At 54.9% G+C, this 13,361-nt stretch overlaps 1 protein-coding gene across 9 annotated transcripts in view; it reads right to left on the bottom strand.

Moving 5' to 3' along the window:
* MRTFA (myocardin related transcription factor A) overlaps positions 1 to 13,361 on the bottom strand; it is a gene marked incomplete at its 5' end in the record, with an annotated part of 176,073 nt that overhangs the window by 8,302 nt on the left and 154,410 nt on the right. For all 9 annotated transcript variants that reach the window (XM_081058622.1, XM_081058617.1, XM_081058620.1 and 6 more), the window contains 6 exons: positions 93 to 346; positions 2,487 to 2,618; positions 3,168 to 3,343; positions 7,458 to 7,619; positions 8,908 to 8,983; positions 11,263 to 11,318. In XM_081058622.1, coding sequence (XP_080914748.1) covers positions 93 to 346; positions 2,487 to 2,618; positions 3,168 to 3,343; positions 7,458 to 7,619; positions 8,908 to 8,983; positions 11,263 to 11,318 — 856 coding nt within the window. The remainder of the gene's footprint in view (positions 1 to 92; positions 347 to 2,486; positions 2,619 to 3,167; positions 3,344 to 7,457; positions 7,620 to 8,907; positions 8,984 to 11,262; positions 11,319 to 13,361) is intronic.

Here is a 13,361-nt window from a genome sequence, read left to right as displayed (position 1 = left end):
CTTGAAGACTGGGGTTCACCACCCCGGACCTGGCCTCTGCCCGTGTCGGGGCACGTGCAGTGGGACAAGCGGGCGGGGGGGGGGGCTCCTACTTGGGCGGGGCGGGCAGGATGGTCTGGTAGTTGTAGTGCTGCTGCTGCTGCTGGTTTAGGATCTGCAGCTGCAGGAAGAGCTGCTGCTGCTGCAGGATCTTGGCGTAGGAGGAGTCCATGGGCGGCGCCCCCTTGTCCTGCTTTTGGTCCGGGGGGATGTACTGGTGGTACTTCAGCTTCTTCACCTTTGGCTTCAGCTCCTTGGCTTTCTTGCTGCGCTGCGACTTTTCACCGGCAGACTTGGGTTGGCTTTGCTGAGGGCACGGGAGACACAGAGCACGTCAGGGGCAGACTGGGGCTTCTCTGAGGCCCCCACGCGGGAAGCCGGTGGCCCTGCCCCCACAACGGGAGTGGCTTCGGAGGAGGCACCATTACCCACCCTGCCCGGTTCTACCCTCCCCCTACTGGACTGCACCCCATCCAAAAGTAGAAGCTTCCTCAGTGCCCAGAGGCGTCCAAAGCAGGGGGCAAGGGCTGACAGAGGAGGCAGCTCCTAGGCTGGAGGGAAAATCAGCCAAATGCAGATGTCACCGTCACCCCGAGCAAAGGCGAACATGACAAGAAGGTAAAAACAGCTGGTCTGGGGGGCCTGTGCCATCCAGGTACTTTACAAAGACCATGTCAGGCAGACCTACAGGAACCCTGCTGGGCAGGAACGAGCAAGTCGACTTGAAAATCAGGAAACAGGCTCAGAGAAGTCACTTTGCCCAAGGTCACACAGCAGCTTGATCTCACCATGTGAAGAAGCTAGGACCCAAACCCAAGACTCCAAAAGCCCTTGTTCCTTCACCAAGTGGGCTCCACTGAGGACCAGGTGGACGAGGAAGGGCCAGCGGGTCCCACCTGGGAGGCCCATCTGTGGGTCAGGAAGGGTGGAGCTGGATGAGGGCAAGAGCCCGCAGGGCAGTGCCAGGCAGGGCAGGGAGAGCCTGCACGTTTCTGAGCAGGGGCGAGACAGTGGCAGTGGGGACCGATGCACAGGTGACTGATTATAGAGGAAGAATGGACAAGGGGAGCACGTGGCAGGTGACCAGCTCGTCTATGGTTTTGAGCTTTGGCCATGACAGTGGCTACATGGTTCCTAGGGCTCCCTGACGCCCTCCTGTGTGGGGCCCCGTTTGCACGGGGAAGGGGTCCTCGGCTCCATCCTCCATCCTAACAGGAGCATGGGCACAGGGCGGAGGCAGGGAGCTGCAGAGACCCGAGTGCGTGGACACGGGCACGGAGAGGACGAGGGCAAGGCTGCGGAGCAGAGGAGCTGCAAGGGACCGGGGCGGGGACAGGGGCCAAGGGCTGGGCCTTGGGAGCACCCCACAGCGAGTGCGTAAGGACGAGGAGCAGCCAAAATGGAAGGTGAGGGAAAGCAGGAGAGAAGCACGGCCCACGGGGGTCATAGGCAGATGCAGGCTGGGCAGCCAGCCAGAGGCTGAGCCGCTCCCCATAGGAGAGGAAGTGCAGACAAATAACACACACACTACTCTTTCAAATGTGTGGTGGTCAAAGGAAGGCACAAATTTGAGGGAGGAATTTTGGGGAAAAACTTTGACATCTGTGGCCAGTCAGGAATAGCCCACAGTAGCGAGAGGTGCCTGCTGAGGGAGAGGCCTGGAGCGGCCGAGCACAGGTGACCCGGCAGGAGGTGCTGGCTGCCTCCTCTGGGACGGGGAAGCCACGAAGCTTCCTGTGACATCAGGGCCTCGTGAAGGCCGTGCAAATGGGGCCCCACACAGGAGGCGTCAGGGAGCCCCAGGAACCAGCAGGCAACACTGGGAGGCACAGCAAGGGCTCAGTTAAGGTGAGAGGGCAGGAGGCTGGCGACAGCCAGAGAGGACCCTGGACAGCCAGACACTGGCCGGGGGCGCAGGGTCTGTGTGTGTGTGTTGGGGGGGGACTAGAGAATAAGACCAGACAGGGAAGCCAGTGGGGGCAGCGCGCGGGCTGAGGTTGCAGAGACCTGCAGGGCAGGTGGGAACGCTCAGCGGCACACTGTCCCCCATACAAGGTCCCCAACAGGTATCTTGGGGGGTTGATGGTGTACCCACTGCCCCTTCAGGTGTTTCAGGTCAGGCCTTGGAGAAGAAAAACAAACGCCCGTGACTCCACTTCTCAGTTTTGTCATTTGTAGAACAGGGCTCTTTACTGCCGCACAAGGTTGTCAGTGACCCAGAAAGGACGGGTGAGCATGTTCCCACGGGGAGGGCAGTAACAGGGCCTGGCACACTGCGCTCAGTAAATGAACAGAAAGCACCCCCTCATCACCTCAGTGCCCTTCGCCGGGCCCTGACCAGGGGGAGAGCTACACCCCCTTCCCCTGCAGTTGTCCCCACACGGGGATGAAGTCACGGCAGGGCTCCAGGCGCATGGGGAAGGGAGGGCAGTCGCTGGAGACGGTACCTTAATGAGCGTGGGCGGGGGCTTGGCGGCGGGGACCGCAGTTCCGTTGGTGAGGCTGGGAGGCAGAGGTGGCTGCTCTGCCAGGAAAAGCGTTTCTCCGGAATCTGGGCCCACTGGGAGTTGAGACACAACCTGAAAGAGAAGGGGGAAGTGAGGACACCCTCCTTTCCTGGCTGCTCCCGAGGGTGTGGCCATCTCCAGGTGGAAGTGCATCCCAGCCCTGGCCTGCCCGGAGGTGGGTGGCAGTCACTTCCTGGGACACCAACACTGTGAGGGGCCAACGACGGGAAAGACCAGGGCAATGAGAAGAGCAGCTCCCACGATGGCGGGAGTCGCGGGGGGGGGGGGGGGGGACTAGGCAAGGAACTGAACACAGGAAAAGAGGGCTGTTCTGAGTGAGTGGCCATGGGGTAGGCCAGGGAGGCTTCTGGCTCTAATGCAGGCAGCCCAGCTCCTCCACCTGCGACCAGGCTAGGCTGGCTGAGGTGGCTGAAATGGGGGTCTGCTGCCATCTCCCTTCCCTCCCCACCACCAGCACTCCAACAGCCAGCTCCCGAGCCATCAGGACAACCCCCGTCCACTTCCCCGTCCCTCCTGGCCAAGCAGGAACCTCACGACGTGCAGCTCCAGCAAGTCTGGGGCCCCCGGGAGCAGGGGGACGTGTGGAGCAGACCAGCTCACCTGAGTGGGGGATAGAGAGGTGGCACTGGGCAGTGGCTCGCTGACTCGGGCTTCCAGGGGTGACGGCACCGAGCCCTGGGACTCGTGGCTGGCGGGCTGCTCAGGGGATAAGGCATCGCTGCTGTCCTCATCAAAGGAAGAGCTGTCCGCTACTTTCGGGTAATTCACCTGGCCCACTGAAAGCCAAAGCCAGCATGAGACTCCACGTCCGGCCCACGGAGGGCCAGAGGCTGTCCCAGCAAGGTGCTGGCCCTCCAGCTCCCTCGGACCCCATGCCCCAGGCAGACAGGAAAAGGGAGACTTGCAGCCAACCTGCCTGCTGGGTCCAAAAGAACTCTAGGAAAGCTCATCCTGACCCTGACCAGAGGCTGGGAAGAGCCTACTGGGGCGCAAAGTGCTCCCCTGGGCAAGAACAGGCCCGATCTCTATCCTCTTGCTTTTAACTCTGCACTGTGTTCAGTCTTCAAAGTCAAGTTCTCCCCTCCCTCCCTCTTGCCTGCTGACTTCTCCATCTCAGTTTCCCTGCTGTTAAAGGTAGTTTATTTCCATGCCGTAGCTGCACCAAACTTGCCTCTTCCCCCAGCAGCTGTGGGCGCTGCAGTGAGGGCTCTGGGCCTGCACAGACGGACCTGAGGAGAACAGCTAACAGCCTCGCAAGTGCAGCTCCTCCCCTGGGCAGCCTAAACTCCCCAAAGGCCAGGAACAGGCTACGGAGCCTCTTGGAAAAGGGATGCCTGCCTGCACAGGCGAAACAAGACCCCTGGAAGTACGGTGACCTCCCTTTAGCGGCCAGTGACTCCCAGAGACCCAAGGTCACTAGAAGAAAACCCACCTGCTGGCTACAACTGCCTCCCCGCCCTGGGCTGAGATGGCCTGAGTGCAGGTGTTCCTGGGACGGGCTGGGGCCAGGCTGGGAGGGACAGGCAGGAGGAGCAGGGTCCCAGTGTGGAAATCCCAGGACACAGAGAGAAGGAAAGATGGTAACAGAAGCAAGGAGGATATTTCAAAAGATCCACGTCACAAGCCCGCCTCAGCTCTGTCGGGGAAAGAGGCTCTGCACGGGCCTGCTGTGCACGCAGGAGGAACCCAGGCCGTGGCCACGGCACAGAGGCAGGCTGCCGGCCACACCTGGGAAATTTGCTGTGGTGGGACGACCACAGAAAGGGAACAAGAACAAGCTGGAAACTCTCCCAGCAGACTCTCCCTGCCTGCCCCCAAGCCATAACCGGAGGCTCTCCCCCGAGTCCAGGACCTGAGCCTGGCCCTCCACAGCTGACTCTGGTGATGGAGCAAGGAATGCCCACCGCTAGGCCGGCTCACACCTCCCCCTCCCGTCCGAGCAGGCGCGTGCGTGCAGCGCACGGAGGGACGGAGACCGCTGACCACCATGGACCTCATGCCAATCACACATCTTCATTTTCTCCCACGACTCCCTACTCCCAGCGAGGCAACCTGCTATGGGACAGTAGCCACATGATGGGGCTCCACCCTGGGTCCGTTCAAAACCAAGGAAGCTGCTGGCCACACTGAAGCAGCCGATGGACCAGTGCAGGCAGGGCCACTGCAGAGTCTGTTTCTCTGTATCGTGGCCCAGTGTGGGCCGGGCGCACGAGGGAGAGGTACAGAGACAGGGTCCCCGCCCTATGGGAGTTTATGGCCCAGTCGCCTTGGAGCACAGTAAATGCTCTGCTAGAGGGAAACACTGGTGCTGAGGGGACACTGAGGAGAGGCTCAGGGAAGACTTCCTGGAGGAGGGGGCCTTGACATTAATCTTACAGGTCACCTGGGTGGCGTGGATGAAAGGGTCTGAGTGTGTGCAAGTGACTGCGGGAGATGAGGTGGTCTGGAAAGCTCCCTCCATGTTGTCCTCTCAGCAAGCTTAGAACGGTCTCGTCTCCCTCCTCGCAAATGAAACCTTCCCCTCAGCCCAGGTCGGACTGCCTCCTGCTCCCACGTCCTCATCCTCATAAGCCTGCTCACAACTCCCAGTCTAAACATCTTTCCTAACCACCCTCTCCCTCCCTGCCTCCCCCACTCACCTCCTGAACAAATGGACCACATCTGCTGTCACCGCCTCCTCACCTCCCACTCATTCCTCAGCCCACATCATGTGCCTTTTGCCGGCAAATGCGTCTTTCTCCAAGTCACTGGTGATGATCTCACTGCCAAACTAAATTACTCCCAGTCCTGAAACGCGCTGGGCTCCTCCAGAACCACTGCCCCTGCTGATCCCTTTGCCTGGAACATCCTTCCGTACTTCTCTACTTGGCAAACTGATTCGCCCTTCAGGTTGAAGCCCAAGGTGCCATGTCATGTGTGCTACGTCCCCAACTCAGCCCGTCTTCTGAGCTCCATGGCACCCGACACCCACTCCCCATTACTGTATGTTGTCCATTCGGCAGCTGCCAGCTGGTCTGGAATGAAAGCCACTGCTAACAGTGCAGCCCTTCCATGCGTCTCCCCAGGCGTGCCTGCTCTTGACCTGCAAACCAGGTGACTCAGCTACAATGTCACACGAACATGGCCTTTCTGCCACACAATGCTGGCATCCGCTCGGGAGCCAGACTCAGAAACCACTGCTTATACATCAGTCTTCACCTGTCAGACTGAATCCTTTCAGGGCAGCATCACAGTTTGTTCGTCTCTGTCACTGCAGGACCTCACAAGGGACCTGGCACATTGCCAACTCTCGGCAAACATTTATCAGATTTTGGCGGCTGGAGAGTCCAGAACTGACCTTGGCCCAAACACTGGCCTGTAACTAGGGGCAGTGGTGGAATGTGGTTAAGATCTGGGTAGGAAAACACTGAGATGAGACGGGATGAACGGCAGAGCAAAGCGGTAAATTAAAAGTGCTATTAGGGGGGCCGGCCCGGTGGGTCAGGCGGTTGGAGCTCCGTGCTCCTAACTCTGAAGGCTGCCGGTTCGATTCCCACATGGGCCAGTGGGCTCTCAACCACAGGGTTGCCAGTTCATTTCCTCGAGTCCTGCAAGGGATGGTGGGCTCCACCCCCTGCAACTAAGATTGAACACAGCACCTTGAGCTGAACTGCCGCTGAGCTCCCGGATGGCTCAGTTGGTTGGAGCGCGTCCTCTCAACCACAAGGTTGCCGGTTCGACTCCCTGAAAGGACAACAACTTGAAGCTGAACGGCACCCTCCACAACTAAGATTGAAAGGACAACTTGACTTGGAAAAAAGTCCTGCACACCGTACCCCAATAAAGTCCTGTTCCGCTTCCCCAATAAAAAAAATCTTAAAAAATAAAATAAAAGTGCTATTAGGGGCCCCGGGTGTGCCAGGGTGTGCCAGCCTCCGGCGGGTGGCTACTTCCTGCACTGCCACACAATCACACCACTGTGTGCAGTGCAGACCTAGAAACCACAGTCTCCTCTGACCCAGGGCTCAGGGACCAACTCGCCGTGCCTGGGCTCTGCCCATGGTTCCCGTGATTCCTGCCCAAAGAGCTACCTCGCTGTAGGGGAGCACTTGAGCCTTCTTCTTATGAGAGCAGGGACGCATGACCCCACCTGGGTCCAGGTCTCGGGCCCACTGCAGCAAAGAAGACACGTCAGGGCCCACAATGAGCAAAATCTAAGGGACTGTGTTGCAACGTGGCACACTGGCCTGCACGTCCTGGCCTCTGCCCACCTCCTGCCTTCTCTCCTCTCCTGCGGCTCCATGTCCACGCGGCTCTCTCCGCTGCACACACTTTCATTTCTATTCACCCTGGAGCCCCAGCTTGGCTGTCACCTCCTCTGACACTGTACCCCACTGTCTGGGCCGGGTTGGGGGGCCCTCTCTGTGTGTGCCCCACCAGCACAGCACGGCTCTTGCCTCTGTCTTACTGTTGCCCATTTACCTGCCTGTATCTGCTCCTAGATGTGAGCTCCTTAAGGACAGGGGGCTTGTCTGCCTTGTGGGGCTGTGGTCCTAACACCTAGCCCACTGCTTGGCTCAGTCAGTATCTGCAGAGTGAAGTATCTGTGGAAAGTGCTAGTTCCAGGAAGAGGTTTCACTAACAGAAAGAAACACTAAGGTACAGATTTGTGATCCTGACGTCCACCTACGCGGTGAGAGGAAGAAGCCCGAGTCACAGACGTGAAGGTGTTACCGTTACTTGTCGGCGGCTCCCTGCGGCCTCGCACTATCCCACGCCAACACAACCTGTTTAGCCGGCTCGCATCCTGCACGTCAGGCCCCAAGCCTCAGCAGGAAGTCCAAGAGCAGGAAGCCCCGGGCCCTCCCCTGCGTCTGGCCTGTGGGCCCACCGGGGGCTGGGGCCTCCTACCGATGATGGCTTCTTTCAAGCTGGACTCCACAGGCAGGATGTTCTTCTCCACCAGTTCCATGGGGCCAGGCCTCTGTGCGATCTTCTCATTGAGGTCATCGGCCAGTCTGGCTCTCTTTAGCTTCAACTGTTTGGCCTGGAGGGAAGGCTCAGCCGAGGTCTCTGCCCGTGGGAGAGAATGGAGTGCAGGAGGATGTAGGAATGGCCCTGGCTCCTTCCCTCTGGGGAAGGAGCAGAGACCATCAGAATGCAAAGCGCATCCCAGGCAGACAAGGGTGGCCCGGCTTAAAGTTTCACAAGGACAGAAGGAGGGCCCCCACTGTGGGCAGTGTGTGGTCACACACAATGGCCACGGTGCCCAGGCTGGCCCAGAGGACTCCCGGAGGTGGAGCTACAGAGCTGCAGGGCACCACACGTTGGAGTGGTCTCTACTATCCCTCAAGGTTGCTGTGTCACAAGGACAATTCACTGCCCTGCTCTGGACCTCAGTGTCTGTCTATAAAATGTGGGGTTGAGACTAGTAAAGTTGTCTTCTAATCCCAAAGATGGTTCAAAACCGAACAAAAAAATGGATAGACTGGGCTGGCCCAGTGGCTCAGGCGGTTAGAGCTCCATGCTCCTAACTCCGAAGGCTGCCGGTTCGATTCCCACATGGGCCTGTGGGCTCTTAACCACAAGGTTGCCGGTTCAACTCCCGCAAGGGATGGTGGACAGCGCCCCCTGCAACTAAGATTGAACATGGCCCCTTGAGCTGAGTTGCTGCTGAGCTCCCGGATGGCTCAGTTGGTTGGAGCGCATCCTCTCAACCACAAGGTTCCTGGTTCGACTCCTGCAATGGATGGTGGGCTGCCCCCCCTGCAATTAGCAACGGCAACTCGACCTGGATCTGAGCTGCGCCCTCCACAACTGAGACTGAAAGGACAACTTGACTTGGAAAAAGTCCTGGAAGTACACACTGTTCCCCTTCCCCAATCTTAAAAAAAAAAAAAGCATAGATTCACTCTGTTTTCGGCAGCCAAAATCTTTCCTTTATTGGAATGTGGAAAGATGCGTGTCCTGGGCCAGGCAGAGTATGTGTATCTAACTTGTACATCACAGGTGCTCAAGTAAATGCTAAGTGAATGAATGAATGAATGAATGGAAAAGCAAACGCATTTTTAAAACAGATCTTGGTGGAAAGGATTTTTTATCAAGGGATGACGAGGTCCAGGGCCATCAAGTGGCCACAGGAGAAAAAAGTCAGCCAAACCAAAAGAATGTGACTGTGCTTCTTCGGGAATTCCCAAAAAACACGTGGTGGCAACCACGGCGCTGCTGTTTTACTGTGTTAAGGCTCGCCTACAGAAATGGGAGCAATGAGAAAGAGGGAAGAAGAAATGTGGGTGGTGACGTGGTGAACACACCGTGAGAATGAGAGTTTAGATGAAGAAGCATTTCCATTCTAACGCACCTTCCAAAATATGCATCCTGACCAGCTCCGATCTCTCCGGCCGGCAACGAATCTTCCGTTTCAGATAGTCCTCTGTCTATAGAAAAAAACACACCAAGCTCTCAAATCCAGGTCACACGCTTATGGCAGACAGCACCGCAAAGCAGCTGTGGCTGTTGGTCACCTCTGCAGCCCCCATGATCTCAGCTTGGAGACAACTGGGTTCTAAGGCAAGGGGAGGCCGGGGGTGGGGGGCACATCCACTTCCAGCTGCACCTGCCCAGGGCACCGTCCATCTGTCAAGACCACTGTCATTCAGAGGATGGACTACTACTATTTTTTAAAAATCTATTACTTTTACTGTCATAAAAGTAACATACGTTCATCAAAGAAAATTTGGAAAATCACAAAATAAAACAATAAAAAATTTTAATCATTCACTGTTGTTACTGTATTTTGGGATATTTATTTCTAATCATTCTTCCGTGCAGAAGACAAATTTAATTTTGCAGAGTTGTAATCACACTGAATATAATTTTATATCTTGTTTCAAAAAATTTGCCTGATCTCATGAGCACTTTTCCATTCATTCTGAATGACTGCCCAACAGAATACTAATTTTGATATATGGTGCCATTGCTCTAGCTCCTTAAAGTTCAATTGTCTTCATTTCTGCATTTCTGAGACTCCAGGTAAACTCACCCATTTCCTCAACAGTCCCGGAATCAGCCCACGGCCTGGGGCTCATGTTATAGTGTATTGGACCCCAAACCTGTCTGAGTCCAGAACCTGTGCTCTTAACCTCTGCACCAGAATTATTCAAACCACAGGTCAAGACCATCAGTGGTTCACAAGCAGCATAGGACAGGATAAGACAGGGCATGGCAAGGCGCAGTTGAGACAGAAAATCAAAGGCCAGAGCACACTGCCTGCAGCAAAAGTAAAGGCCGGTCCTGGGGTGGCACTGAGCTCCCCAGGGGATGGTTTCCAGTGGCTTTGCGCTCTGGGTCTATCACCCCATCTGCAGTGAGCAGAAAAACTGCCCTGGTTACCGCAGGAGACGGCAGAACAGGTATTGGGCACTGCAGGGTTTCACACACATCACAGGGAGGCGTATTTTCTAAGCCAGCTGAAGTTCTGAGCAATGGCCAAGGCCGAGGCAGAATACCTTACTGATTAAGAAAGCACCTGGAGCCCACAGACCAACGTTTGAGTCCCAGCTTTGCCACTTACTAGCTGGACAAGTTAGTTAATCTCTCCTAGGTGCAGCCATAAAATGAAGATAACATCTAATTCCTAAGAGCTGGTTTGAGTATAACAAGAAAATGATATAATTTCACATATGGAAGTGCTCAATAAAATAGCAGCTGTTCTAATTGGTTCATATTTGCTCCCTGCCTGCTTGAGAAGCGTCCAGGTAATGGCGCCAAGCCTGACAAGTGGGTGGGGGGCCAGGCAGTGCCGTCCCTTGCCTCCCCCGCTGTATTCTCCAACACTCCCAGTGGTAAATAGTGCACTGTGTTCCTGTTTTGGTTCCCGGGGCCCATGACCTCATTCTTCCCATTCACTTTGAGATAAATCATGATTTTCCTTAGAAAACTTTAAAAAATAAAAAGAGAAAACAGTAAGAAAAGTCTTGGAAGTAAATATTTCAGTCTTGGAAAGAACTGTGGGTCTTAGGGCGCCACGGCCTGTGCGCCTCCCTTTGGGGAGGTTCTCTTCCCTCGTCTTTATGTGAAACACAAAGTGAAGGGGGTGGGAGGGGAAGCGTGTTTTGGCGACTTCCCCATCTCCACCCACAATGGGCAGCAGATTCTATCCCCCTGAGGCCTCTGAGGGAACTGAAACTAATGGGGGACAGGCAGCAAACCAGGTGCTACCCCATGAATCTGGGCTCAGAGAGGAGCCCGGCTTCTGTTTCCACAGCCTTAGGCGGACGCTGGCCGCTCCGGGCATATGGAGACCAGTGGGGTTTCTGGCCCCCCAGACATCTATTCTGGAGGGTGTGGGCAATGCGGCCACCAACGTGGAGGGACCAGCACTCGGCAAGCTTTTCCATGGCTGGTGTTCATGTCCTAACATCCACAAAAGGTTAAGTGGAATTAAAGATGGGAAAATAGTAGTGGTCTCCAAAGCAATGGGAGGGGGATCAGTGATCGCTACATACCCTTAAATGGAGTAAGGAGAAAACTCATTCGGATCATGTGCCGTGTCATCACGCTGGGAGATGGCTAGGATGGGGATGACGTGGAAAAGGCAGACCTTTCTATCTAGAACTGTGAGGCAAGGGCTGGCCCTGGAGCACGCTAGACTGGAAGGAATATGAGCAGCAGTGCAAGGGGCTCTGGAGGTCCTTGGAAGAGAGCAGCGCCTTACCCTGGCCCGCTCCAAGCTCCTCCTCTGCTCGTGAAACGCAGCCGGACTTTTCAAAGCTGTTGGGAAAAGAATCATAAAAGAATTACTTTATTAGTGAAGCACCATGTCTACCGTTTACTGTGGAGAAGGCATCTTCATTTTAGTAGTACAATTAATATCAGCCGCAATGAAGAAGAGAATGGCATCTGGGTACGTATCTATCTTTCTGGTTCAGCTACCCCATTAGAACAATTTGGGTTGCTTTGTTCCTAACTAAGCTTGGGCTCTGTAAAGTGAACACATAGAATATAACTCTAAAAACTACCCTGGACCCACTAGCTGGAGTGTTAGCCACACAATCCTCACTGATCGGTCAAAGCAGCTACGGGGCCTCACCTTACTCTCGGGGAGACGGGACACAGGGAGGAGCTGAGCGGCATGTCAGGGCCCCTTGACTTTTTCAACCTCCTGAGGAATCACAAAGTGACTAAACTGAATAGGGCAGTTAAACGAAAAAGACACGTCTAGTTGGGTGCCATTTCCTTCTTCAGGTTAGCTGATATTAATAGTGCTGCTAAAATTAACTTGAATTTCATCTCTAAGGACTAAAGGAACTTCACAGCGAGTGTCTGTTTGACCCTGGTGCACCTATACACACACACCAGCAGCTGACAAGGGCTCACTCAGCCCGTCAAGAACTCAGCTTGATTCTGGGGCCCCACGTCTGGGTCCCCCACCTCTAGGGCCTCCCATGTCTGGGCCCCCGACCTCTGGAGCCCCCACCTCTGGGGCCCCCATCTCTGGGACCACAGCTCTCAACTCAGCCAACAAAGCTGAGGGTGGGGAGACCAAAACAGGATCCTCTACAAATGTGGCATCGTTAAGAGAATTCTGCATCTAAAACTCGAGTATGGGGACAAGTGTCTTCTCGGATACCCTGAGACGAAGGCGAAAGGCCTGACTCACTTCAAGTAAGGAACAGCAGCAATAAGAGAGAAATTTACAAGACAGTGGTCAGTTTCACTTCTGCTGCCCTACAATTTCAGAACAGCTGTGAAACTGTATGAGGAGATAACTTTTGCTAGGCTGCTGGCTGTGGTAGGAGCGCAGGGTTAATAAGACGCTAAAAGTAGCAAGAGCATAGATATGACCCTATCCTGTCTAGGCCGTTGTATTTCCTCCCTCCTCCCAACCCTGGGCGGGCTGGACGGCAGCAACAGCAGTCCCAGAAGAAAGCTCTAAATGCCACTGTAGTACTTACTTAAAAATAAAAGTTTTTAATCTTAGCATAAAAAAGAAACTCACATTTTAAAAGATCAGTTCAGAGCCCACAGCATCTTCTAACAGCAGGGGGTGCTCTAGATTTAACAAATGACTAAGAAAAACCAGCACAGGCTCCATTCCACGGCACACCCAGGCTACCCCGGCTCTGACCTGGGGCGGTCCTGGGCGTCTCGGTGGCTAAGCTGACAATCCCTGCATCTGCTTCTACTGGATGAGGCTGGTTCAACTCCAGCATCAGTCCCCACAGCCCTGAGATGCAGGAATCTGCTGGGCACGACATGCAGCCTTGCTCCCTCAGAGAGCTTAGCACAGGGATGAGACGAGAAGTACAAAGACTTAAAGAGAAAATGCACAGTGTCCGCGCCACCCCAGCCCCGCTTCCTTTCTGCCTTAGTTCTCTCCACAGCACTCACTACCGCTGACATTCTCTCCACTAATAGCGCACATCTTTCTTGTTTACTGTCAGCTCCTACCGTGAGGTGAAGCTGTGTCCGGGCATGGCAGGGCTTTGCTCTATTTCTTTCACTTCTGATAGGATCCCCAGTGCCTAGAGCACCCAGCACATAATTCAGTCAAGGAATTAATGAATATTCTACAAGAGATAGATACAAAGTGTACAAGCGACAGGAAAACTAGAGAATACTGTGGCAGAGCTCTACACGTGCATTTGAACAGCCAGAATTATGGCTCTCATCTGGGTTCAAAACTTCACAGAAAATCAAGGCATTTGTGTTCTTGTCCTGGGTTCTACAAATTACTACTGTTTACTGTTTTTCGGGTCTCATTTTCTTCTTCTATAGAGTAGAACCTGTCTACCTCCCAGAACCTTGCAAGCA

The sequence above is a fragment of the Rhinolophus hipposideros genome (assembly GCF_964194185.1).
Source record: "Rhinolophus hipposideros genome assembly, chromosome: 9".
NCBI lineage: Eukaryota > Metazoa > Chordata > Mammalia > Chiroptera > Rhinolophidae > Rhinolophus > Rhinolophus hipposideros.
This window is presented reverse-complemented; position numbering and strand designations above follow the sequence as displayed.